Source organism: Heteronotia binoei, chromosome 2, assembly GCF_032191835.1.
Source record: "Heteronotia binoei isolate CCM8104 ecotype False Entrance Well chromosome 2, APGP_CSIRO_Hbin_v1, whole genome shotgun sequence".
Taxonomy (NCBI): domain Eukaryota; kingdom Metazoa; phylum Chordata; class Lepidosauria; order Squamata; family Gekkonidae; genus Heteronotia; species Heteronotia binoei.
The window spans coordinates 196,767,382-196,792,988 of record NC_083224.1 but is presented as its reverse complement, the minus strand read 5'-3'; the positions used below and the strand labels follow the sequence as shown (position 1 = coordinate 196,792,988).

The 25,607-nt window shown below is 51.0% G+C and overlaps 1 protein-coding gene across 1 annotated transcript in view; it reads right to left on the bottom strand.

Moving 5' to 3' along the window:
• Positions 1 to 5,584: 5,584 nt before the first annotated feature.
• Positions 5,585 to 25,607, bottom strand: part of WDR18 (WD repeat domain 18) — a 103,593-nt gene continuing 83,570 nt past the window's right edge. The window contains exons 9-10 of the mRNA XM_060232823.1: positions 8,102 to 8,170; positions 5,585 to 6,423 (exon numbers count right to left, since the gene is read on the bottom strand). Coding sequence (XP_060088806.1) covers positions 6,289 to 6,423; positions 8,102 to 8,170 — 204 coding nt within the window. The 3' untranslated portion in view covers positions 5,585 to 6,288. The remainder of the gene's footprint in view (positions 6,424 to 8,101; positions 8,171 to 25,607) is intronic.

Below are 25,607 nucleotides of genomic sequence, written 5' to 3'. Positions count from 1 at the left end.
GGTCCTGCAGGACTCATTACTGTTCCGCAGGGCCTGTAAAATGGAGCTGCTCCACCAGGTCTTTGGCTGAGGCAGCGGGTGTCGCTTCTATCGGCCTCCCCTGCTCCTTATCTGTGCGGAGATATACTATCGGTGGTGTCGATGCTTGCCACACCCTTGCTCCTGGCTCCGCCCCCAAAGTCCCCAGATGGTTCTTGAGTCGGACTTGGCGACCCTAGGCACACCCGAGAACTCTGCCGTTTGTTTGGGAAGCGGAAGGTCCCAGGTTCAATCCCCGGCAATCCCCAATACTGACTTTGATGGACCGAGGGTCTGATTCAGTAGAAGGCAGCTTCATATGTTCATATATGTTCATATGTTTGCCATCTCGGGAGTTGTGTTGTGAGACTTAAGATTCTTTTAATGTATTGTTAATTGCTTTTTACTTGGTTGTTACCCACCCAGAGCCCCCTTGAGAGGAACAGGAGGACAGAAATGCAATGAAATAAATACTACACCTTCCGTCTCAGCTGCAGAAGCTATTTTGGAGCCTTCATGGCTGAGTAACCAACCATCAGGAAGTCACCATTGGGGTCTCCAGGAGTGGGAGCAGAAAGCCAAGCAAACGCCTGCATTGGCGACCCCCGAGAAGAACGTGGGCTGGGTCTGGGCTGGTAAAGGGTGACCCGGCTTTCTCTGTCTGCATACTTAACGCCGGGGGAAGGCAGGCTGCCCAACAGGTGTAGCTTTTAAGATTCCTGACTGGCAAACTGAACGCCTTCTGAAGCCCCGTGACAGACCCACGGGGTGACACCGAATCACGCTTTCTGGGCAGACTTTTTGGTACGGGGTGGTTTGCCACTGCCTTCCCGTCATGTACGCTTTCCCTCTAGCAAGCTGGGTACTCATTTTACCGACCTCGGAAGGATGGAACGCTGAGTCGACCTGGAGCCGGCGACCTGAACCCAGCTTCCGCCGGGATCAAACTCAGGTCAAGAGCAAAGCTTGGACCTCAGTATGGCAGCTTTGCCACTCTGCGCCACGGGGCTCCACTTCCAGAAGGCGAGACCTTATCGATCCTCTGTTCTGATGGAGCTGGCTCTTGGGGCCATCCGTGCAATTCAGTGTGACGCTCAGCTGTCTGGCTGGACACTGAGGAAGCCGGTCTGTCCCCCAGTATGCGTGTCCTCCCCTCCCTCCCGGCAATGCTTCCCCTAAGCTGTGGAGTCTTATGAGCAGAAAGTTTCTTTTGTGAGCTACGGGCATTCAAGTTGTGAGCTGCTGCAGAAACTAATTTTGCTCTGGGGTCCTCCTTCCTGAGCTTAGATAGGCTTGCCAATCCCCAGGCCCCAGCTGGGGGATCCCCTTCCCGCCCCCATGTGCCTTCAAACCTCGAAGGCTTGAGAAGACCCTGGGAACAGCTTTTTTCCTAGAAAGGTGCTCTGTGCCTTTAAATCTCAGACCAGGCTGCGGGCAGGGCGAGCCTGCAGAACAACGTGCCCGGGGGAACGGAAGGAGTCCAGAAACTGTCTGGGTTTTATAATAATCACAGAGGCCGTTTGCACAGGAGAGGGCAAACTAGAACCTTTCGTTTCCTTGTGTTATTCTTTAGAACAGGGGTCCTCAAACTTTTTAAATAGGGGGCCAGTTCACTGTCCCTCAGACTGTTGGAGGGCCGGACTGCCGTTACTGTAGGCTGCGGGCCGTCAGTTCTCTGTCTTCTGCATCTCTCTCCCTTCCCCACACCACACACCCCGGCCTGGGAACTCACCTCACCTCGGTATCACCTCACACTCTGTCTCCGCCGCCTCAGCCCAGTGCCGGAAGTGCGCGTTGCTAACGCGAGTTTAGGTCGAACGTCACTTCCGGTCTGATTTTGCCATAACCCGGCGGGCCGCATAAACGTCCTCAGCGGGCCGCATCTGGCCCACGGGCCGTAGTTTGAGGACCCCCTGCTTTAGAACTTGGAACTTCAGCAACTCGTGAGTAAATTGCCCTAATGAGACCACACAAGTGTGGGATTGCAAACAATTTCTTTCAGCTGCTCTCTTTGTGTTTGTGTGTGTGTGAGAGAGAAGGTGTAGCTGGTTGGGGTGAGGAAACGAACACTGTATTCCAAGGAACTGCACGGTTGTTTTTTTTACTCTCCTCAAAACACCCCCCAAGTTTCAAAAGAATTGGACCAGGAGGTCCAGTTCTATGAGCCCCCAAAGAAGGTGCCACGCCCTTCATTATTTCCAAGGGAGGGAAGGCGTTTAAAAGGCGTGCAGTCCCTTAAAATGTGATGGCCAGAACTCCCTTTGGAGTTCAAGTATGCGTCACAACCTTGCTATTGGCTCCACCCTCAATGCCTCCTAGCTCCACCCCCAGTCTCCTGGCTCCACCCCCAAAGCCCCCAGGTATTTCTTGAATTGGACCTGGCAACCCTACTGAGCTAAGACAACAAATAGGCAAGCTGGAGGGTTAAAAAAACAAACCTGTGAGCTAGTTCACACTCAGTTAGAGGGAACGCTGCCCCCAGCAGATCTTCCAACTCACCCACCTACCTGCTCCAGCACGTCTCTCCTCTGCATCTGCGACCCAAGGCCAGCCGGAGGCCTCTGACCCGGCCCGTTCGGAACAGCGAGAGCGGCAGAAGAGATCTCGCCTATTAAAAAGATGGGCCAGCTCTGCGACGGGACGAGGCCAAAAGCCGAAACGGCACTCATTACTTTAAAAGCATTATCTAACCCAAGTTGGCAGGTGTCGGAGGGACAGTCAGACACTCAGGGGTATTAAACTGCGCTTTAAATCCAACAGTGCAGGGCTTTGGTGCAGGGCGACTGGAGGAGGGATGGATGCAGCCTCTTGTAGTCTTGACTGCTACCTCACATATCCGTGATGCGCACTCCAGAAGACGACGCTTTTGGATAAATATCTGGAGCAAAGGTCTATCAGTGGCTATTAACCACAGTGTATTGTTGGAACTCTCTGTCTGGGGCAAGTGATGCTCTGTGTTCTTGGTGCTTGGGGGGGGCAACAGTGGGAGGACTTCTAGTGTCCTGGCCCCACCGATGGACCTCCTGGTGGCACCTGGGTTTTTTGGCCACTGTGTGACACAGAGTGTTGGACTGGATGGGCCACCAGCCTGATCCAACATGGCTTCTCTTATGTTATGTCTGAGGCAGTGATGCTCTGCATTCTTGGTGCTTGGGGGGGGGGGGGAACAGTGGGGGGGCTTCTAGTGTCCTGGCCCCATTGATGGACCTCCTGATGGCACCTGGTTCTTTGGCCACTGTGTGACACAGAATGTTGGACTGGATGGGCCACTGGCCTGATACAGCATGGCTTCTCTTATGTTCTTCTGTGACACAGAGTGCTGGACTGGAGGGGCCACTGGCCTGATCCAACATGGCTTCTCTTATGTTATGTCTGAGGCAGTGATGCTCTGCATTCTTGGTGCTTGGGGGGGCTTCTAGTGTCCTGGCCCCACTGATGGACCTCCTGATGGCACCTGGTTCTTTGGCCACTGTGTGACACAGAATGTTGGACTGGATGGGCCACTGGCCTGATACTGCATGGCTTCTCTTATGTTCTTCTGTGACACAGAGTGCTGGACTGGAGGGGCCACTGGCCTGATCCAACATGGCTTCTCTTATGTTATGTCTGAGGCAGTGATGCTCTGCATTCTTGGTGCTTGAGGGAGGGCAAAGTGGGAGGGCTTCTAGCGTCCTGGCCCCACTGATGGACCTCCTGATGGCACCTGGTTCTTTGGCCACTGTGTGACACAGAATGTTGGACTGGATGGGCCACTGGCCTGATCCAACATGGCTTCTCTTAAGTTCTTAGGCTCTGCTTGCTTTCCTGCTGTTGGGAACAGTTCTTCTGCTTCTTGGCTCACATTCACATTTATCCCCAGGGGCAGATACAGCGGCTTACCTTGTTCTCTCCTCTCCTCTGTTCTATCCTCACACCAACCTTGTGGGTGTGGATTGTGGGTGCTGAGGAAGGGACTCTGTGGGTGCTGAGGAACACGAGTTATTGAGGAAGACTCAGCATGGGTTCTGTAAGGGAAGATCTTGCCTCACTAACCTGTTACAGTTCTTTTGAGGTAATGAACAAACATGTGGACAAAGGAGACCCAATAGATGTTGTTTACCTTGACTTCTAGAAAGCTTTTGATAAAGTTCCTCATCAAAGGCTCCTTAGAAAGCCTGAGAGTCCCAGAGTAAAAGGACAGGTCCTCTTGTGGATCAAAAACTGGCTAATTAATAGGAAGCAGTGAGTATAAATGGGCAGTCTTCGCAGTGGAGGACGGTAAGCAGTGGGGTGCCGCAGGGCTCAGTACTGGGTCCCATGCTCTTTAACTTGTTCATTAATGATTTGGAGTTGGGAGTAAGCAGTTAAGTGGCCAAGTTTGCAGATGACACTAAACTGTTCAGGGTGGTGAGAACCAGAGAGGATTGTGAGGAACTCCAAAGGGATCTGTTGAGGCTGGGTGAGTGAGCGTCAGCATGGCAGATGAGGTTCAATGTGGCCAAGTGCAAAGTAATGCACATTGGGGCCAAGAATCCCAGCTACAAATATAAGTTGATGGGGTGTGAACTGGCAGAGACTGACCAAGAGAGAGATTTTGGGGTCGTGGTAGATAACTCACTGAAAATGTCAAGACAGTGTGCGATTGCAATAAAAAAGGCCAACGCCATGCTGGGAATTATTAGGAAGGGAATTGAAAACAAATCAGCCAGTATCATAATGCCCCTGTATAAATTGATGGTGCGGTCTCATTTGGAATACTGTGTACAATTCTGGTCACCACACCTCAAAAAGGATATAGCATTGGAAAAAGTCCAGAAAAAGGTAACTAGAATGATTAAAGGTTTGGAACACTTTCCCCATGAAGAAAGGTTAAAACGCTTGGGGCTCTTTAGCTTGGAGAAACGTCGACTGCGGGGTGACATGATAGAGGTTTACAAGATAATGCATGGGATGGAGAAAGTACAGAAAGAAGTACTTTTCTCCCTTTCTCACAATACAAGAACTCGTGGGCATTCAATGAAATTGCTTTGCAGTCGGGTTAAAACAGATAGAAGGAAGTACTTCTTCACCCAAAGGGTGATTAACATGTGGAATTCACTGCCATAGGAGGTGGTGGGGGCTACAAGTATAGCCAGCTTCAAGAGGGGGTTAGATAAAAATATGGAGCAGAGGTCCATCAGTGGCTATTAGCCACAGTGTGTGTGTGTGTTTGTGTATATATATATATATATATATACACACACACACATATTGGCCACTGTGTGACACAGAGTGTTGAACTGGATGGGCCATTGGCCTGATCCAACATGGTTTCTCTTATGTTCTTATGATTTAAACGTACTTATTGTTTTTCAGAGGGCTTTTTAATGTCGCAGGCATTCCTTTGCCTATTAGGCCATGCACCGCTGATGTAGCCAATCCTCCTGGTGCTTATAGCAGGCCCTGTATGAAGAGCCCTGTAAGCTCCAGCAGGATTGGCTACCTCAGGGGTGTGTGGCCTAATATGCAAAGGAGTTCCTGCTACATAAAAAAAAAAAAGCCCTGGAGATAGCCAACAGCTGAAGAAAAAGAAATATCCAGTGGTTGCTAGATTGCTATTAACAGGGAATTTATTATTATTTTTTCCCCAGGAGAGGGAAGGAAGCATTTGGAAATACGATCCTTTCCCCAACTCCCTTCCAGACAGATCTGGCATAAAAAGAGGAACAGGCTTGGGAGGAGTCTGCCGCATTCCCACAGTCAACAAGAAAGGTAAATATATATCCGTATTCCCCCTTGGGATGCGGCAAACTCCCTCTGAACTACACAAAAAGGTACCCTTCCCCCCCCCCAAAAAAACAAAGCCTACAAAAGGAGCTCTGGTATAAAAAGAGGTTCTGAAACAGCACCGTGGTTTCCAGCTCGATAGCACAGGATGTCAAGAGATCTGTGGATCTGTATTCGAGGTTACATTACTGCGTGCGACAGAGAGAAGGACCCGGGGAGGGCCTCAGCTCGTGCCCTCAAGCAGACTCCTTTTTTGTCCTATAGAACTGTCCTTCCCAGCCTTTCCTCCCGACTCAACCGGGCCCATCGTGGCTGACGCACAGCAGAAGAACACGGCCTGGCTGGCCATGCAGTCTTTGTGGCGCCGTGGGCACGGGCGCGGAGAGAGAGGCCCGCAAGGTTATGCTCGGCACCTACTGGTCCAGGAAAAAGAAGACTCGATGTGCACAGGGAGCGCCCCCACGTCTGAGGCCGGGCCCTCGGCCTGCTTCTCCCCTCTCTCGAAGACGCAAGCTCGGGAGCGGGCTACTGCTTGCCCGGCTTGGTGATGATGCGGCTGGAGAAGTCGAAGAGGCTCTTGTTGATCTTCCGCAGGGTGCCGACCTCCTCCTCCAGTTCCGCCACCTGGAGTTTCAGCTGCTCCTGGTCTCCCATCAGGTTCTGCAAGGAAAGGGCTGAAGTCAGCAGCTCCCTCTAAGCTGTGGAGTCTTGTGAGCCAAAATCCCACTTTGTGAGCTACCGGCATGGGTGTCAAACACGCTGTTCAGGGGCCGAATCAGGCCCCTGGAGGGCTCCTATCAGGCCCCCAAGCAACTGGCTGTCATCTCCTCCCTCCTCCCTGTTGTCTTGCTTCCTTCCGCATCACACCTTGCTTTGCCAGGCTTGCTCAATCGCACAGAAGCTACAGAGCAAAAACTCTATTTTCTCCATTGGCTGAGGCTCCTCCCTTGCGGAGGAACAGCTTGCTTTGCCAGGCTCTCTCAATCGCACAGCAGAGCTATTGAGCAAAGCCTCTCTTCCTTCTATTGACTGAGTCTCCTCCCCCTCCTGGTCCCCTGGGGAAGGAAGGAAAGAGCCAGAGCTTCCTTTGCCCAGTGCCCTGGATCCCATGGGAGAAATACAAAGAAAGCACCGTTAAGACCAATGAGTGCTAATGTTTTAATCAAGTTTTAAGTGTTTTTTTTTTAATCTTTGTGCTTGTCCGTGTCCTTTATAAAGTTTGTATCTCTGCTACCTAATCTTAAATAGGCACACACAAGGCTCAGCCCGATTTGGCCTGGCCCGACAAGGCCTCATTTATGTCAGATTCAGCCCTCACAACAAAATGGGTTTTAGCTTGTTTTTGTCACATGTTAAAATACCTCTAGTAACTGTGCTCTTAACTTATTATTAGGGAATTATTAGGAAGGGAATTGAAAACAAATCAGCCAGTATCATAATGCCCCTGTATAAATCGATGGTGCGGTCTCATTTGGAGTACTGTGTGCAGTTCTGGTCGCCGCACCTCAAAAAGGATATTATAGCATTGGAGAAAGTCCAGAAAAGGGCAACTAGAATGATTAAAGGGCAGGAACACTTTCCCTATGAAGAAAGGTTGAGACGCTTGGGGCTCTTTAGCTTGGAGAAACGTTGACTGCGGGGTGACATGATAGAGGTTTACAAGATTATGCATGGGATGGAGAAAGTAGAGAAAGAAGTACTTTTCTCCCTTTCTCACAATACAAGAACTCGTGGGCATTCGATGAAATTGCTGAGCAGTCGGGTTAAAACGGATAAAAGGAAGTACTTCTTCACCCAAAGGGTGATTCACATGTGGAATTCACTGCCACAGGAAGTGGTAGCGGCCACAAGCATGGCCACCTTCAAGAGGGGGTTAGATAAAAATATGGAGCAGAGGTCCTTCAGTGGCTATTAGCCACAGTGTGTGTGTGTGTGTGTATGTGTGTATATTTGGCCGCTGTGTGACACAGAATGTTGGACTGGATGGGCCATTGGCCTGATCCAACATGGCTTCTCTTATGTTCTTCTGTGACACCGAGTGTTGGACTGGATGGATTATTGACCTAATCCAACATGGCTTCTCTTCTATTCTTATGTGACACAGAGTGTTGGACTGGATGGCCCATTGGCCTGATCCAACATGGCTTCTCTTATGTTCTCAACGAACACTTTTAATAAAGCAAGCTTAGGCTTCCACCTAGGGACCTGCCGCTTCTGCAGCTTATTTTTCAGCAGCATCTGGAAACCGCTGGCCCATTTTAAGAAGGAGAGCAGGGCCCCAAAACACAGCTCTCTCCTGCTTCATTTGGGTATGGGGGGGGAAGTCGGGGTGCCTCACCTTCTCTCTCGTCAAACACATCTGGGAGTACAACCGCTCTGCCTTCTCCAAGTAGGTTTCACCAGATCCCTGCAAGAGGAAAAGAAGAAAACAGTTAGGGTCAGGACAAAAGGCGGGGTGGGGGAGATCCAGCAGCCGCTGTGCACTGTTTCAAGGAAGCCCCTCCAAAGGAAAAGGGTAAATTAACACATGTCTGCAGAGCTAGATAAGAGCCTGTGGCCCAGAATGGTAAAGCTGCAGTACTGCAGTCCGAGCTCTCTGCTCACGACCTAGGTTCGATCCCGGCGGAAGCTGGGTTCAGGTAGCTGGCTCAAGGTTTGACTCAGTCTTCCTTCTGAAGTCGGTGAAATGAGTCCCCAGCTTGCTGGGGGGGGGATGTGTAGATGACTGGGGAAGGCCACAGCAAACCACCCCGTAAAAAGTCTGCCATGAAAACATCATATGATGTCACCGCAGAGTCGGAAACGACTGGTGCTTGCACAGGGGACTGCCTTTGAAGAGCCCCGTGGTGCAGAGTGGTAAAGCTGCAGTACTACAGTCCAAGCTCTCTGCTCACGACCGCGTTCGATCCTGGCGAAAGCTGAATTCAGGTAGCTGGCTCAAGGTTGACCCAGCTTTTCTTCCGAGGCCTTAAATTTAGCTGGGCATCTCCAGCGTCTTTAGTTATCTACCAGGATGGAAGAAGACTTTGTGCACGGCACCCTGAAGAGGCACGGGAGCTATTAAAGACATTGGGAGCAGATGAGAGGAGCAGTGAACCAACGCCTATGGAGGAACCTCACCAACCCCAGTCACAGGAGCAGGATTCAGAAGAAAGATCATCCACCCGATCGGAGAAAAGGATAAGACTGTCTCGAGACAGAGACATTTTAAGGGAAGTATCCAAATGAAAACAAAATGGTTAAATAAGTAGCAACATAACCCGGGAGGGGGGGGGGGAGTGCGCTTGCTCAAGGTGTAGAGAAGGGATGAGTGATCATCCTCAGTTTATGGCTCTACACAAAGGGGGGGGAGAGATGGGGAAGGGGAGGGAAGAGGTATTTGGGAGTGGGAAGGGGTACAAAAGTAAACTAGGCATTCGGCCAGGGGTACAAAAGAGTGGTAGCTTTCAACTTAAATATGGATAAAACATTAAGGATGCTGACACTGAATGTCAATGGTTTGGGATCAGACTTAAAGAGATACAAGCTCTCTAGATACCCAGCTTTTCTTCCGAGGTTGGTAAAATGAGTACCCAGATGACTGGGGAAGGCAATGGCAAACCACCCCGTAAAAAGTCTGCTGTGAAAATGTCGTGATGCGACGTCACCCCAGAGTCGGAAACGACTGGTGCTTGCACAGGGGACAACCTTTACTTTAGAGAGCAAGATGGGCAGCGGTGTTAAGCCTTTAAGGTGCTCCTGGATTTTCACTCTGTTCTACTGTTAAAAAGGTAAAGGTCGTCCCCTATACAAGCACCAGTCGTTTCCAACTCTGGGGTGACGTTGCTTTCACAACGTTTTCACGGCAGACTTTTTACGGGGTGGTTTGCCCTTGCCTTCCCCAGTCCTCTACGCTTCCCCCGCAGCAAATTGGGGACTCATTTGACCGACCTCGGAAGGATGGAAGGCTGAGTCAACCTGGAGCCGGCAACCTGAAGCCAGCTTCCGCTGGGATCGAACTCAGGTCGTGAGCAGAGGGCTCCGACTGCAGTGCTGCAGCTTTACCGCTCTGCTCCACGGGGCTGTACTGTTACAGACCAGCTTACCAAATTGGTGGCGTGGGAGGACCTTTCTTGAGTCCAGATAGCTGAAGAATTGAACGGTGACCCACAAAAGGGCATACCCCCTGCCACAAATTTTGCTAGTCTTTAAGTCGCTCCTGGACTCGTTCCGAGTAATGCTCACGTCTGGCTGGCAGCAAGTTCTCCTCCAGCGCAGCACGGAATGTTAGGTACAGGTCCCCGACAAGGTTTTTTTTTAGTCCGGTGGTTCAGTAATAGCTTGTGGACTTTCCTCATGTTATTGCCATTGCAGACGAAGGGCTAATTGTCCCAAGCATATTCAGACATCCATGATTACGGGGGGGGGGGGGGGGGGGCAAACTGGCTCAGGAGCCACATGTGGCTCTTTCGCACATAAGAACATAAGAGATGCCATGCTGGATCAGGCCAGTGGCCCCTCCCGTCCAACACTCTCTGTCACATAAGAACATAAGAGAAGCCCTGTTGGATCAGGCCAATGGCCCATCCAGTCCAACACTCTGTGTCACATAAGAACATCAGAGAAGCCCTGCTGGATCAGGCCAGTGGCCCATCCAGTCCAACACTCTGTGTCACATAAGAACATCAGAGAAGCCCTGCTGGATCAGGCCAGTGGCCCCTCCAGTCCAACACTCTGTGTCACATAAGAACATAAGAGATGCCATGCTGGATCAGGCCAATGGCCCATCCAGTCCAACACTCTGTGTCACATAAGAACATAAGAGAAGCCATGTTGGATCAGGCCAGTGGCCCATCCAGTCCAACACTGTGTGTCACATAAGAACATAAGAGAAGCCATGCTGGATCAGACCAGTGGCCCATCCAGTCCAACACTGTGTGTCACATAAGAACATAAGAGAAGCCATGTTGGATCAGCCAATGGCCCATCCAGTCCAACACTGTGTGTCACATAAGAACATAAGAGAAGCCATGTTGGATCAGCCAATGGCCCATCCAGTCCAACACTCTGTGTCACATAAGAACATAAGAGAAGCCATGCTGGATCAGGCCAGTGGCCCATCCAGTCCAACACTCTGTGTCACATAAGAACATAAGAGAAGCCCTGTTGGATCAGGCCAGTGGCCCATCCAGTCCAACACTCTGTGTCACATAAGAACATAAGAGAAGCCATGTTGGATCAGCCAATGGCCCATCCAGTCCAACACTCTGTGTCACATAAGAACATAAGAGAAGCCATGCTGGATCAGGCCAATGGCCCATCCAGTCCAACACTCTGTGTCACATAAGAACATAAGAGAAGCCATGTTGGATCAGCCAATGGCCCATCCAGTCCAACACTCTGTGTCACATAAGAACATAAGAGAAGCCATGTTGGATCAGGCCAATGGCCCATCCAGTCCAACACTCTGTGTCACATAAGAACATAAGAGAAGCCATGTTGGATCAGGCCAGTGGCCCATCCAGTCCAACACTGTGTGTCACATAAGAACATAAGAGAAGCCATGCTGGATCAGACCAGTGGCCCATCCAGTCCAACACTGTGTGTCACATAAGAACATAAGAGAAGCCATGTTGGATCAGCCAATGGCCCATCCAGTCCAACACTCTGTGTCACATAAGAACGTAAGAGAAGCCATGCTGGATCAGGCCAATGGCCCATCCAGTCCAACACTCTGTGTCACATAAGAACATAAGAGAAGCCATGTTGGATCAGCCAATGGCCCATCCAGTCCAACACTCTGTGTCACATAAGAACATAAGAGAAGCCATGCTTGATCAGGCCAGTGGCCCATCCAGTCCAACACTCTGTGTCACATAAGAACATAAGAGAAGCCCTGTTGGATCAGGCCAGTGGCCCATCCAGTCCAACACTCTGTGTCACATAAGAACATAAGAGAAGCCCTGTTGGATCAGGCCAGTGGCCCATCCAGTCCAACACTCTGTGTCACATAAGAACACAAGAGAAGCCCTGTTGGATCAGGCCAGTGGACCATCCAGTCCAACACTCTGTGTCACATAAGAACATAAGAGAAGCCCTGTTGGATCAGGCCAATGGCCCATCCAGTCCAACACTCTGTGTCACATAAGAACATAAGAGAAGCCATGCTGGATCAGGCCAGTGGCCCATCCAGTCCAACACTGTGTGTCACATAAGAACATAAGAGAAGCCATGTTGGATCAGCCAATGGCCCATCCAGTCCAACACTCTGTGTCACATAAGAACATAAGAGAAGCCATGCTGGATCAGGCCAATGGCCCATCCAGTCCAACACTCTGTGTCACATAAGAACATAAGAGAAGCCATGTTGGATCAGCCAATGGCCCATCCAGTCCAACACTCTGTGTCACATAAGAACATAAGAGAAGCCATGTTGGATCAGGCCAATGGCCCATCCAGTCCAACACTCTGTGTCACATAAGAACATAAGAGAAGCCATGTTGGATCAGGCCAGTGGCCCATCCAGTCCAACACTGTGTGTCACATAAGAACATAAGAGAAGCCATGCTGGATCAGACCAGTGGCCCATCCAGTCCAACACTGTGTGTCACATAAGAACATAAGAGAAGCCATGTTGGATCAGCCAATGGCCCATCCAGTCCAACACTGTGTGTCACATAAGAACATAAGAGAAGCCATGTTGGATCAGCCAATGGCCCATCCAGTCCAACACTCTGTGTCACATAAGAACATAAGAGAAGCCATGCTGGATCAGGCCAGTGGCCCATCCAGTCCAACACTCTGTGTCACATAAGAACATAAGAGAAGCCCTGTTGGATCAGGCCAGTGGCCCATCCAGTCCAACACTCTGTGTCACATAAGAACATAAGAGAAGCCATGTTGGATCAGCCAATGGCCCATCCAGTCCAACACTCTGTGTCACATAAGAACATAAGAGAAGCCATGCTGGATCAGGCCAATGGCCCATCCAGTCCAACACTCTGTGTCACATAAGAACATAAGAGAAGCCATGTTGGATCAGCCAATGGCCCATCCAGTCCAACACTCTGTGTCACATAAGAACATAAGAGAAGCCATGTTGGATCAGGCCAATGGCCCATCCAGTCCAACACTCTGTGTCACATAAGAACATAAGAGAAGCCATGTTGGATCAGGCCAGTGGCCCATCCAGTCCAACACTGTGTGTCACATAAGAACATAAGAGAAGCCATGCTGGATCAGACCAGTGGCCCATCCAGTCCAACACTGTGTGTCACATAAGAACATAAGAGAAGCCATGTTGGATCAGCCAATGGCCCATCCAGTCCAACACTCTGTGTCACATAAGAACATAAGAGAAGCCATGCTGGATCAGGCCAATGGCCCATCCAGTCCAACACTCTGTGTCACATAAGAGAAGCCATGTTGGATCAGCCAATGGCCCATCCAGTCCAACATTCTGTGTCACATAAGAACATAAGAGAAGCCATGCTTGATCAGGCCAGTGGCCCATCCAGTCCAACACTCTGTGTCACATAAGAACATAAGAGAAGCCCTGTTGGATCAGGCCAGTGGCCCATCCAGTCCAACACTCTGTGTCACATAAGAACATAAGAGAAGCCCTGTTGGATCAGGCCAGTGGCCCATCCAGTCCAACACTCTGTGTCACATAAGAACACAAGAGAAGCCCTGTTGGATCAGGCCAGTGGACCATCCAGTCCAACACTCTGTGTCACATAAGAACATAAGAGAAGCCCTGTTGGATCAGGCCAATGGCCCATCCAGTCCAACACTCTGTGTCACATAAGAACATAAGAGAAGCCATGCTGGATCAGGCCAGTGGCCCATCCAGTCCAACACTGTGTGTCACATAAGAACATAAGAGAAGCCATGTTGGATCAGCCAATGGCCCATCCAGTCCAACACTCTGTGTCACATAAGAACATAAGAGAAGCCATGCTGGATCAGGCCAATGGCCCATCCAGTCCAACACTCTGTGTCACATAAGAACATAAGAGAAGCCATGTTGGATCAGCCAATGGCCCATCCAGTCCAACACTCTGTGTCACATAAGAACATAAGAGAAGCCATGTTGGATCAGGCCAATGGCCCATCCAGTCCAACACTGTGTGTCACATAAGAACATAAGAGAAGCCATGTTGGATCAGGCCAGTGGCCCATCCAGTCCAACACTGTGTGTCACATAAGAACATAAGAGAAGCCATGCTGGATCAGGCCAATGGCCCATCCAGTCCAACACTCTGTGTCACATAAGAACATAAGAGAAGCCCTGTTGGATCAGGCCAGTGGCCCATCCAGTCCAACACTCTGTGTCACATAAGAACATAAGAGAAGCCATCTTGGATCAGGCCAGTGGCCCCTCCAGTCCAACACTCTGTCACACAGTGGCCAAAAAACCCAGGCGCCATCAGGAGGTCCATCAGTGGGGCCAGGACACTAGAAGCCCTTCCACTGTGCCCCCCCAAGCACCGAGAATATAGAGCATCACTGCCCCAGACAGAAGAACATAAGAGAAGCCATGTTGGATCAGGCCAATGGCCCATCCAGTCCAACACTGTGTGTCACATAAGAACATAAGAGAAGCCATGTTGGATCAGCCAATGGCCCATCCAGTCCAACACTCTGTGTCACATAAGAACATAAGAGAAGCCATGCTGGATCAGGCCAGTGGCCCATCCAGTCCAACACTCTGTGTCACATAAGAACATAAGAGAAGCCCTGTTGGATCAGGCCAGTGGCCCATCCAGTCCAACACTCTGTGTCACATAAGAACATAAGAGAAGCCATGTTGGATCAGCCAATGGCCCATCCAGTCCAACACTCTGTGTCACATAAGAACATAAGAGAAGCCATGCTGGATCAGGCCAATGGCCCATCCAGTCCAACACTCTGTGTCACATAAGAACATAAGAGAAGCCATGTTGGATCAGCCAATGGCCCATCCAGTCCAACACTCTGTGTCACATAAGAACATAAGAGAAGCCATGTTGGATCAGGCCAATGGCCCATCCAGTCCAACACTCTGTGTCACATAAGAACATAAGAGAAGCCATGTTGGATCAGGCCAGTGGCCCATCCAGTCCAACACTGTGTGTCACATAAGAACATAAGAGAAGCCATGCTGGATCAGACCAGTGGCCCATCCAGTCCAACACTGTGTGTCACATAAGAACATAAGAGAAGCCATGTTGGATCAGCCAATGGCCCATCCAGTCCAACACTCTGTGTCACATAAGAACATAAGAGAAGCCATGCTGGATCAGGCCAATGGCCCATCCAGTCCAACACTCTGTGTCACATAAGAACATAAGAGAAGCCATGTTGGATCAGCCAATGGCCCATCCAGTCCAACACTCTGTGTCACATAAGAACATAAGAGAAGCCATGCTGGATCAGGCCAGTGGCCCATCCAGTCCAACACTCTGTGTCACATAAGAACATAAGAGAAGCCCTGTTGGATCAGGCCAGTGGCCCATCCAGTCCAACACTCTGTGTCACATAAGAACATAAGAGAAGCCCTGTTGGATCAGGCCAGTGGCCCATCCAGTCCAACACTCTGTGTCACATAAGAACACAAGAAAAGCCCTGTTGGATCAGGCCAGTGGCCCATCCAGGCCAACACTCTGTGTCACATAAGAACATAAGAGAAGCCCTGTTGGATCAGGCCAATGGCCCATCCAGTCCAACACTCTGTGTCACATAAGAACATAAGAGAAGCCATGCTGGATCAGGCCAGTGGCCCATCCAGTCCAACACTGTGTGTCACATAAGAACATAAGAGAAGCCATGTTGGATCAGCCAATGGCCCATCCAGTCCAACACTCTGTGTCACATAAGAACATAAGAGAAGCCATGCTGGATCAGGCCAATGGCCCATCCAGTCCAACACTCTGTGTCACATAAGAACATAAGAGAAGCCATGTTGGATCAGCCAATGGCCCATCCAGTCCAACACTCTGTGTCACATAAGAACATAAGAGAAGCCATGTTGGATCAGGCCAATGGCCCATCCAGTCCAACACTGTGTGTCACATAAGAACATAAGAGAAGCCATGCTGGATCAGGCCAATGGCCCATCCAGTCCAACACTCTGTGTCACATAAGAACATAAGAGAAGCCCTGTTGGATCAGGCCAGTGGCCCCTCCAGTCCAACACTCTGTCACACAGTGGCCAAAAAACCCAGGCGCCATCAGGAGGTCCATCAGTGGGGCCAGGACACTAGAAGCCCTTCCACTGTGCCCCCCCAAGCACCGAGAATATAGAGCATCACTGCCCCAGACAGAAGAACATAAGAGAAGCCATGTTGGATCAGGCCAATGGCCCATCCAGTCCAACACTCTGTCACACAGCGGCAAAAAAATCCAGGTGCCCTCAGAAGGGTCTACCAAGGGGACTAGAAGCACTCCCACTAGAAGCACTCCCACTGTGACCCTCCAAGCACCAAGAATACACAGCATCACTGACCCAGAAAGAAGAACATAAAAGCAGCCACGATGGATCAGGCCAATAGCCCATCCAGTCCAACACTCTGTGCCACTTAGTGGCCAAAGAAAGCAGGTGCCATCAGGAGGTCCATCAGTGGGGCCAGAACACTAGAAGCCCTCCCACTGTGCCCCCCTAAGCACCAGACAGAAGAACATAAGAGAAGTCATGTTGGATCAGGCCAATGGCCCATCCAGACCAACACACTGTGTCACACAGTGGCCAAAACCCCCAAGTGCCATCAGGAGGTTCACAAACGGGGCTAGAAGCCTTTTTACTTTGCCCCCCCCCACCCCCGCCAAGCACCAAGCACACATATTGTGTGGCTTTCAAAGTCCCCACCACCATGTCGGCGTGCTCGAGAAAGCATTTCTCTTTAAATCACCTGTCCAAGACAAGCCAGCCAGCAGCTCGGAGAATGTATTTAAAGTTGCTTTCTTTCTACCTTCCACTTTCCTTCCCTCCCCCTCATTTCCCTTCCTTCCTTCATTTCTTCCCTCCTTCCCTCCCTCCCTCAAAGATCTGACATTTATTCTATGTGACTCTTACATTAAGCAAGTTTGGCCACCCCTGCACCATTATATTGTTCCATGTATTCATATATTCATTTATTTGCATGACTGCACCAAACCCTTGCATTATAACATTAGTATTTACTAACTGTTTGGAGAGCCAGTTTGGTGTGGAGAGCCAGTTTGGTGTAGTAGTTAAGTGTGCGGACTCTTATCTGGGAGAACCGGGTTTGATTCCCCACTCCTCCACTTGCACCTGCTGGAATGGCCTTGGGTTAGCCATAGCTCTGGCAGAGGTTGTCCTTGAAAGGGCAGCTGCTGTGAGAGCCCTCTCCAGCTCCACCTACCTCACAGGGTGTCTGTTGTGGGGGAGGAAGGTAAAGGAGATTGTGAGCCTCTCTGAGACTCTTCGGAGTGGAGAGTGGGATATAAATCCAATATATTCTTCTTCTTCTTCTTCTGTTATATACATATTCATTATATTTTTAATGGATTTAGGTAGACTAGGATTGGTAACATACAAGGCCATAAATGAGTGTAACTTATTGTGGGAAGCAAAAGCCTAATCTTGTCTCCCTGGCGGTGGAAGACAGGTACCAACTGAAAATGTTGGAGAGAAGAAGACCGCCAAAAGTTTATATCCTGCCCTTCTCTCTGAATCAGAGTCTCAGAGTGGCCTACAATCTTCTTTCCCTTTCTCTCCCACAACAGACACCCTGTGAGGTGGGTGGGGCTGAGAGGGGTCTCCCAGAAGCTGCCCTTTCAAGGACAGAGTCTCAAAGCGGCCTACAATCTTGTTTCCCTTCCTCCCCCACAACTGACACCCAGCGAGGGGAGGAAGGGAAAGGTGGGGCTGAGAGAGCTCTCCCAGAAGCTGCTCTTTCAAGGACAGAGTCTCAGAGCAGCTCACAATCTCTTTTATCTTCCTCCACAACAGGCCATTCCAGCAGCTGCAAGTGGAGGAGTGGGGAATCAAACCCAGTTCTCCCAGATAAAGAGTCCACACACTTAACCACTACACCAAACTGGCTCTGGATTTGGGAACACCAGGATCTGGGAACTAATTCAAAGACTTCCGAGGGGGGGGAGAGGGTTAGGCAGGAGAAGTGATGGACCATTAACTTGTAACCCGCTCGCCTGTAACCTATATCTAAGCTGTAACTTTTTTGTGTTGTCAGTCTGGCACGACAAGAAGTCTTGCGCGCGCTTGCTATTGCCGTCTGCTCCCTGATTCTTCATTATAAGCTTCTACATTTACTCAAGAAGCCTGGTGATAGATTCCTTACACTGGAGACGAGTGAGCCCCCTCGTATGGCTTACTGACAGAGCGTCATGCCGCGAAAGGAGAAGCGAAGAGATAATCTCTCTCTCGAGAGCCGGGTGAAATCTGACAGCATCAGACGGAACAGCGAAGGACGCAGCACACATCGGTAACAACCGGCCAGCTAAACACAAATGGGCTTTTAAGCGTTCTTCCGAGAGTAATGATAGAATCGAGGGCGCTGGATGTGAGCGGCTGAGCTGGTGCTCTGAACTGACGGCAGGCTGCGGCCCAGGCTCGTGGGACGGAGGTACTCAAAAAGGCACGGCTGAAATGGAATACGCTCTCGGTTTCAGGCTGGGCAAGTCAGCATAGCCAAGAGATAAGAGGTGCTAACTGAGGCAGCCACGGCCGGTATGTGGGAGGTGAGGTAGGTGACCACCTAGGGCGCCTCCTGAGCTACGGGGCGCAGCCGGGTGTCCTCTTCCCCCGCCCCACCACTTTCGGCTTCCAGACCTGGGAAGAGCAGTGGGACAGTGTGCCGGCATGTGCTTCCCTCTGAGCCTGGCTTCCCTTGCAGGGCATCACTGTGGCTTGCCCCACAGCCCCTGCTTAGCCTCCTTGGGTCTGCCTGGAAAGGCTGAACAGGGGCTGCGAGTGAGCCGCGCCTGCAGGGGGTGTGACGGTGGGGCAGGTGCTGGCCTGGGGTGCCCAAGGTCCCAGCGCTAGGCCTGGAGGAAGCCTTGGATCAAATCTTGGCTGTGTTGTGAACTCAACTGGGCAGGCCCAGACCAGCCTCTCAAGGTCTCCCTCATACCAGTTTAGGAGCCAGTTTGGTGTAGTGGTCAAGTGTGCGGACTCTTATCTGGGAGAACCGGGTTTGATTCCCCACTCCTCCACTTGCACCTGCTGGAATGGCCTTGGGTCAGCCGTAGCTCTGGCAGAGGTTGTCCTTGAAAGGGCAGCTGCTGTGAAAGCCCTCTCAGCCACACCCACCTCACAGGGTGTCTGTTGTGGGGGAGGAAGGGAAAGGAGATTGTAGGCCGCTCTGAGACTCTGTCCTTGAAAGGACAGCTGCTGGGAGAGCTCTCTCAGCCCCACCCACCTCACAGGGTGTCTGTTGTGGGGAGGAAGGGAAAAGAGATTGTAGGCCGCTTTGAGCCTCTGTCCTTGAAAGGGCAGCTTTTGAGAGAGCTATCTCAGCCCCACCTACCTCACAGGGTATCTGTTGTGGAGGAAGGATAAAGGAGATTGTTAGCTGCTCTGAGACGCCGATTCAGAGAGAAGGGCGGGGTATAAACCTGCAGTCGTCGTCTTCTGTATTGTTTGGACTGCAGAAATCTGGAAACCAGCTGCACCTCAGAAACAGAGGCTGCAGCGAAGCGCGAGTCTGAGTGCGACACATGAAACGAAACCAAAATTACAGACCAGCTGAGGGACGGTTTGGAGAACCAGGCCGAGGCTGAATGAGGAATTGGGGGGGGGGGGGGAGGGGAGGGGGAGAGAAGCCCTTTCCCTTCCCAAAGCTCTTCGGAGCCACAAGTACAGATTAAGGGAAGTTCCTGAACCAACTCAGGAGGAGGAAGAAGAGGAGGAGGAGCAGTCCTGTTCTATCTAAAGCTCGTCTCATTCCGGTGGCAGCAGAGAGACCTGCAAGGGGGAGGCGCTTGGAGAAACCGGCCCCTGTTGCTTGACTCAAAGTGGGTGCCCCCATGTGACTCAGGGACATTATCAGTGGGGGGAGGGGCCAGAAGATGGCGACTTTTGGAGATCTCTATTGGAGCCTGGAGGACATTCAGAAAATTGATACAGCCTGCCATAATGCCCCTGTATAAATCGATGGTGCGGTCTCATTTGGAGTACTGTGCACAATTCTGGTCACCGCACCTCAAAAAGGATACTATAGCATTGGAAAAAGTGCAGAAAAGCGCAACTAGAATGATTAAAGGGCTGGAACACTTTCTCTATGAAGAAAGGTTAAAACGCTTGGGGCTCTTTAGCTTGGAGAAACGTCGACTGTGGGGTGACATGATAGAGGTTTACAAGATAATGCATGGGATGGAGAAAGTAGAGAAAGAAGTACTTTTCTCTCTTTCTCACAATATAAGAACTCGTGGGCATTCAATGAAATTGCTGAGCAGTCGAGTTAGAACAGATAAAAGGAAGTCCTTCTTCACCCAAAGGGTGATTAACACGTGGAATTCACTGCCACAGGAGGTGGTGGCGGCTACAAGCATTGCCAGCTTCAAGAGGGGATTGGATAAACATATGGAGCAGAGGTCCATCAGTGGCTATTAACCAAAGTATATTATTGGAACTGTCTGGGGCAGTGATGCTCTGTATTCCTGGTGCTTGGGGCAAAGTGGAAGGGCTTCTACTCCCACTGCTGGACCTCTGGATGGCACTTGGTTGTTGTTTTTTCACTGTGTGACACAGAGTATTGGACTGGATGGGCCATTGGCCTGATCCAACATGGCTTCTCTTATGTTCTTATGTGACACAGAGTGTTGGACTGGATGGGCCACTGGCCTGATCCAACATGGCTTCTCTTATGTTCTTATGTGACACAGAGTGTTGGTCTGGATGGGCCATTGGTCTGATCCAACATGGCTTCTTTTGTGTTCTTATGTGACACAGAGTGTTGGACTGGATGGGCCACTGTTCTGATCCAACAGGGCTTCTCTTATGTTCTTATGTGACACAGAGTGTTGGACTGGTTGGGCCATTGGCCTGATCCAACATGGCTTCTCTTATGTTCTTATGTGACACAGAGTTTTGGACTGGATGGGCCATTGGCCTGATCCAACATGGCTTCTCTTATGTTCTTATGTGACACAGAGTGTTGGACTGGATGGGCCATTGGCCTGATCCAACATGGCTTCTCTTACGTTCTTCTGTGACACAGAGTGTTGGACTGGATGGGCCACTGGCCTGATCCAACAGGGCTTCTCTTATGTTCCTATGTGACACAGAGTGTTGGACTGGAGGGGCCACTGGCCTGATCCAAGATGGCTTCTCTTATGTTCTTATGTGACACAGAGTGTTGGACTGGATGGGCCACTGGCCTGATCCAACATGGCTTCTCTTATGTTCTTATGTGACACAGAGTGTTGGACTGGATGGGCAGAATCAAAGAGTGGCCTACAATCTCCTTTCCCTTCCTCCCCCACAACAGACACCCTGTGAGGCAGATGGGGCTGAGAGGGCTCTCCCAGAAGCTGGCCTTTCAAGGACAACTCCTATGAAAGCTCTGGATGACCCGAGGCCATTCCAGCAGCTGCAAGTGGAGGAGTGGGGAATCAAATCCAGTTCTCCCAAATAAGAGTCCGTGCACTTAACTACGACACCAAACTGGCTCTCAGGAGGTAGAGCTAGAGAGGCAGGAGTTAGCCATCCTTGAGTCTGTAGTGAAAATAAACCTTGGACTAAAGACTTGCTCAGGCTCCCCCTGCGAAGTCTCCATCGCTACGGATGGCTCCTCCCCTCCCCCTCCGCTAAGGCAGCTCATCGGAAACTCCAGACACGCAGGCAGGAGCAGCTGTTCTCATTTGGGAGCAGACAAGCCGCTGATAACAGGAGAGACAGGAGATCTTTATCTCCTGCAGGGCATGCTGGCCGCTGGCTGCTCACCCCCCTGGTTGTTATCACTGCACCTCTGAAGGGAGAAAGACGGATCGTAGGCCGGAGCCTTTCCCTCGGGGGGAGGGAAGGAGCACTACGGACCCTAATCCCCCGCCCTTCCACCGGACTCCTGCGCCCGATCTCTTTTGTGAAGGTTACGGACGTTTTCAAAATCTGTCACCCTTACCAACTCGGCAGGTGCGGAAGCTCAGTCGCTAACGCACACGAAACTGCCTTGCGTTGAATCAGACCCTGGGTCCATCGGAGTCAGTCTTGTCTACTCAGACTGGCAGCGGCTCTCCAGGGTCTCAAGCGAAGCTTTCTCATGCCCACTTGCCTGGACCCTTTTGAGTTGGAGATGCTGGGGATTGAACCTGGGACCTTCTGCTTTCCAAGCAGGTGCTCTACCACTGAGCCACCGTCCCTCCATCTCCATCACTTACTGCCTGGACCCTTTTCAGTTGGAGATGCCGGGGATTGAACCTGGGACCTTCTGCTTCCCAAGCAGGTGCTCTACCACTGAGCCACCGTCCCTCCATCTCCATCACCTACTGCTTGGGCCCTTTTTAGTTGGAGATGCTGGGGATTGAACCTGGGATCTTCTGCTTCTCAAGCAGGTGCTCTACCACTGAGCCACCGTCCCTCCATCTCCATCACCTACTGCCTGGGCCCTTTTTAGTTGGAGATGCCAGGGATTGAACCTGGGATCTTCTGCTTACCAAGCAGATGCTCTGAGAGCCAGTTTGGTGTAGTGGTTAAGTGTGCGGACTCTTATCTGGGTTTGATTCCCCACTCCCCCACTTGCTGGAATGGCCTTGGGTCAGCCATAGCTCTTGCACGGGTTGTCCTTGACAGGCCTCTCAGCCCCACCCACCTCACAGGGTGTCTGTTGTGGGGGGAGAAGATATAGGAGATTGTAAGCTACTCCGAGTCTCTGATTCAGAGAGAAGGGCGGGGTATAAATCTGCAGTCTTCTTCTTCTTCTACTACTAAGCCACCGTCCCTCCCCAAAGAACATACGAAGCTGCCTTCTACTGAATCAGACCCCCCTGGGTCCATCAAAGTCAGTCTTGTCTACTCAGACTGGCAGCAGCTCTCCAGGGTCTCAAGCGGAGGTTTTTCACGCCTGCTTGCCTGGACCCTTTTAGTTGGAGATGCCGGAGATTGAACCTGGGACCTTCTGCTTACCGAGCAGGTGATCTACCACTGAAGCACCGTCTCTCCCCAAAGAACATATGAATATCTAAAGCTGCCTTCTACTGAATCGGACCCTCGGTCCATCAAAGTCTGTATTGTCTCCTCAGACTGGCAGTGGCTCTCCGAGGTTTTTCACATCACCTACTCCCTAGTCCAGGGGTCACCAAACTGCGACTTGGGAACTGCATGTGGCTCTTTAGTACATATTGCGTGGCTCTTGAACCCCCTTCTCCATTGGCCGGCTTGGAGAAGGCATTTCTCCCTTTAAATCACTTCTCCGAGCCGAGCCAGCGGGCTTAAAGTTGCTTTTTCGCCATCTCTCCCTCCTCCCCCCGCCCCAATCCATTTGCCTCCCTTCCTTGCCACTCTCAAACACCTGACATTTATGCTACGTGCTCTTCACATTAAGCAAGTTTGGCCACCCCGCCCTAGTCCTTTGATACTGACTTCGATGGACCAAGGCAGCTTCTCGCGCGCTCTTGACTGAGTTTCCGCAAGAATCACTGCTCAACCTGCCGAATTCCTGCTTGCCGCACAACTCTTGCAAAACGGAATTATTCCAAAGGGCTCTTCTGGGCGGACAACCAGTGCTAAGCGGCTCACAAAGTTACTTGGAGAAATTATTCCGAACTGAAGTCCGCGCGACTGTGTTTAGCTAGCTGAAGCAAGGATCCTAAGTAAAGGTAGTCCCCTGCGCAAGCACCAGTCTTTTCCGACTCTGGGGGGACGTTGCTTTCACAATGTTTTCACAGCAGACTTTTTACAGGGTGGTTTCCCATTGCCTTCCCCAGTCCTCTCCGCTTTCCCCCCAGCAAGCTGGGGACTCCTTTGACTGACCTCGGAAGGATGGAAGACCGAGTCAACCTTGAACCAGCTCTCTGAACCCAGCTTCCGCCGGGATCGAACTCAGGTTGTAAGCAGAGCTCGGACTGCAGTACTGCAGCTTAGCGCCACAGGGCTAGTGTCATGTTAATGCCTATGCTTTGCTTCTATTCTGGTTTTAGATTTCTGGCTGGGTCTACAACCCTAATCCTCTGTTCACTGAAATGACCCACCCCGTTGACCCTCTATGAGTAATCTGCCTTCATTCCAAGAGAGAAGGGCAGACTATAGGTAACGTAAATGTACAAACCCCACATCGGCTCTAAAAACTCACAGAGGTGTCAAAAATGCAGCCTGGGGGTTGAATCAGGCCCTTGGAGGGCTCCTATCAAACCCTGAGAAACTGGCTGTCATCTGCTTCCTTCTGCATCACAGCTTGCTTTGCAAGGTTTGCTCAATTACACAGGAGCTACAGAGCAAAACCTCTATTTTCTCCATTGGCTGAGGCTCCTCCCTTGGGGAGGAAGGGTGGTGGTGGAGGCAGAGCTTGTTTTTCAGGCTCTCTCAATCACACAGGAGGGCTACTGAGCCAACCCTCTCTTCCTTCTATTGGCTGAGGCTCCTCCCCCCTCCCGGCCCTCTGGGGAAGTAAGGAAAGAGCCAGAGCTTCCTTGGCCCAGTTCATGGGAGAGATACAAAGAAAGCACCTTTAAGACCAAGAAGTGCTAATGTTTTAAGCAGGTTTTGAGTTTTTTTTTAAAAAAACTTTGTGTTCGTTTCTTTTATAAAGTTTATATCTCTTAAATAAGTGTGCACACGGCTTGGCCTGACCCAACAAACTCTCATTTACGTCAGACTGGGCCCTCATAACAAGTGAGTTTGACACCCCTTATTCTACTGAGTATGAAACATCCCACCTTTCCACTGGGGTTTTGCAGAAAATTCCAGGAGCCCGCCGTCAAATTTCAGACAAGAGCTGAGGAAATGATTCACGGTGTAATTCTAAGGAGAGCGGTACCTCGCTAAGCTCACTGACGTCAATGGGCTTAAAAGTCTGCTTCAGCCGACACTGTCAGGGTGGCTGAGGGCTTGTATGGACTCCGAGGGGGAGAGGGCACCTCTCCGGCAAGGAGCCACAAAACCTCGGTGCGCTGGAAAGCCGGCGATATTTAGAAGCTCCTCTCTGCCCTCTAGAAGAGCCCCATGGCGCAGAGTGTTAAAGCTGCAGTCCTAAGCTCTGCTCACGATCTGAGTTTGATCCAGGCAGAAGCTGGGTTCAGGTAGCTGGCTCCAGGTTAACTCAGCCTTCCATCCTTCCGAGGTCGGTCAAACGAGTATCCAGCTTGCTGGGGGAAAAGTGTAGAGGACTGGGGAAGGCAATGGCAAACCACCCCGTAAAAAGTCTGCTGTGAAAACGTTATGAAAGCAACGTCACCCCAGAGTCGGAAACGACTGGTGCTTGCACAGGGGACTACCTTTTTTAAATTATTCATTTACACCTGAGAGCCAGTTTGGTGTAGTGGTGAAGTGCCCGGATTCTTATCTGGGAGAACCAGGTTTGACTCCCCACTCCTCCACATGCAGCCAGCTGAAGTGACCTTTCCTTTCCTTTCTCCTCTGCCCGCTGTGTCATCCCAAGGACAAAGCATTGCCCTGCTTTTCTTCCAGAAATAGAAGCCCGTTTTTCCAAGGAAAAGCCAGCCAGATTTCACAGCAAAACCGCGCTGTCTGCAGCATCCGAACTCGGCTGCACAGTGCAAAGAGGCAGGGTCAGGCTTCCCGGTGCGAGAGAACGGGAGCGGAACTGACAGCGCTCCTTTCTGGGGACCGGTTTCTGAAGAGCCAGCCGATGCACCGGGGTTGTCCCCCAGGTGGGCTCCTTGCTTTGCCTCTCGCCTGCCCGAATAAACCAGAAGGACAAACGCCCCGTGCTGGGAACACGCAGGCC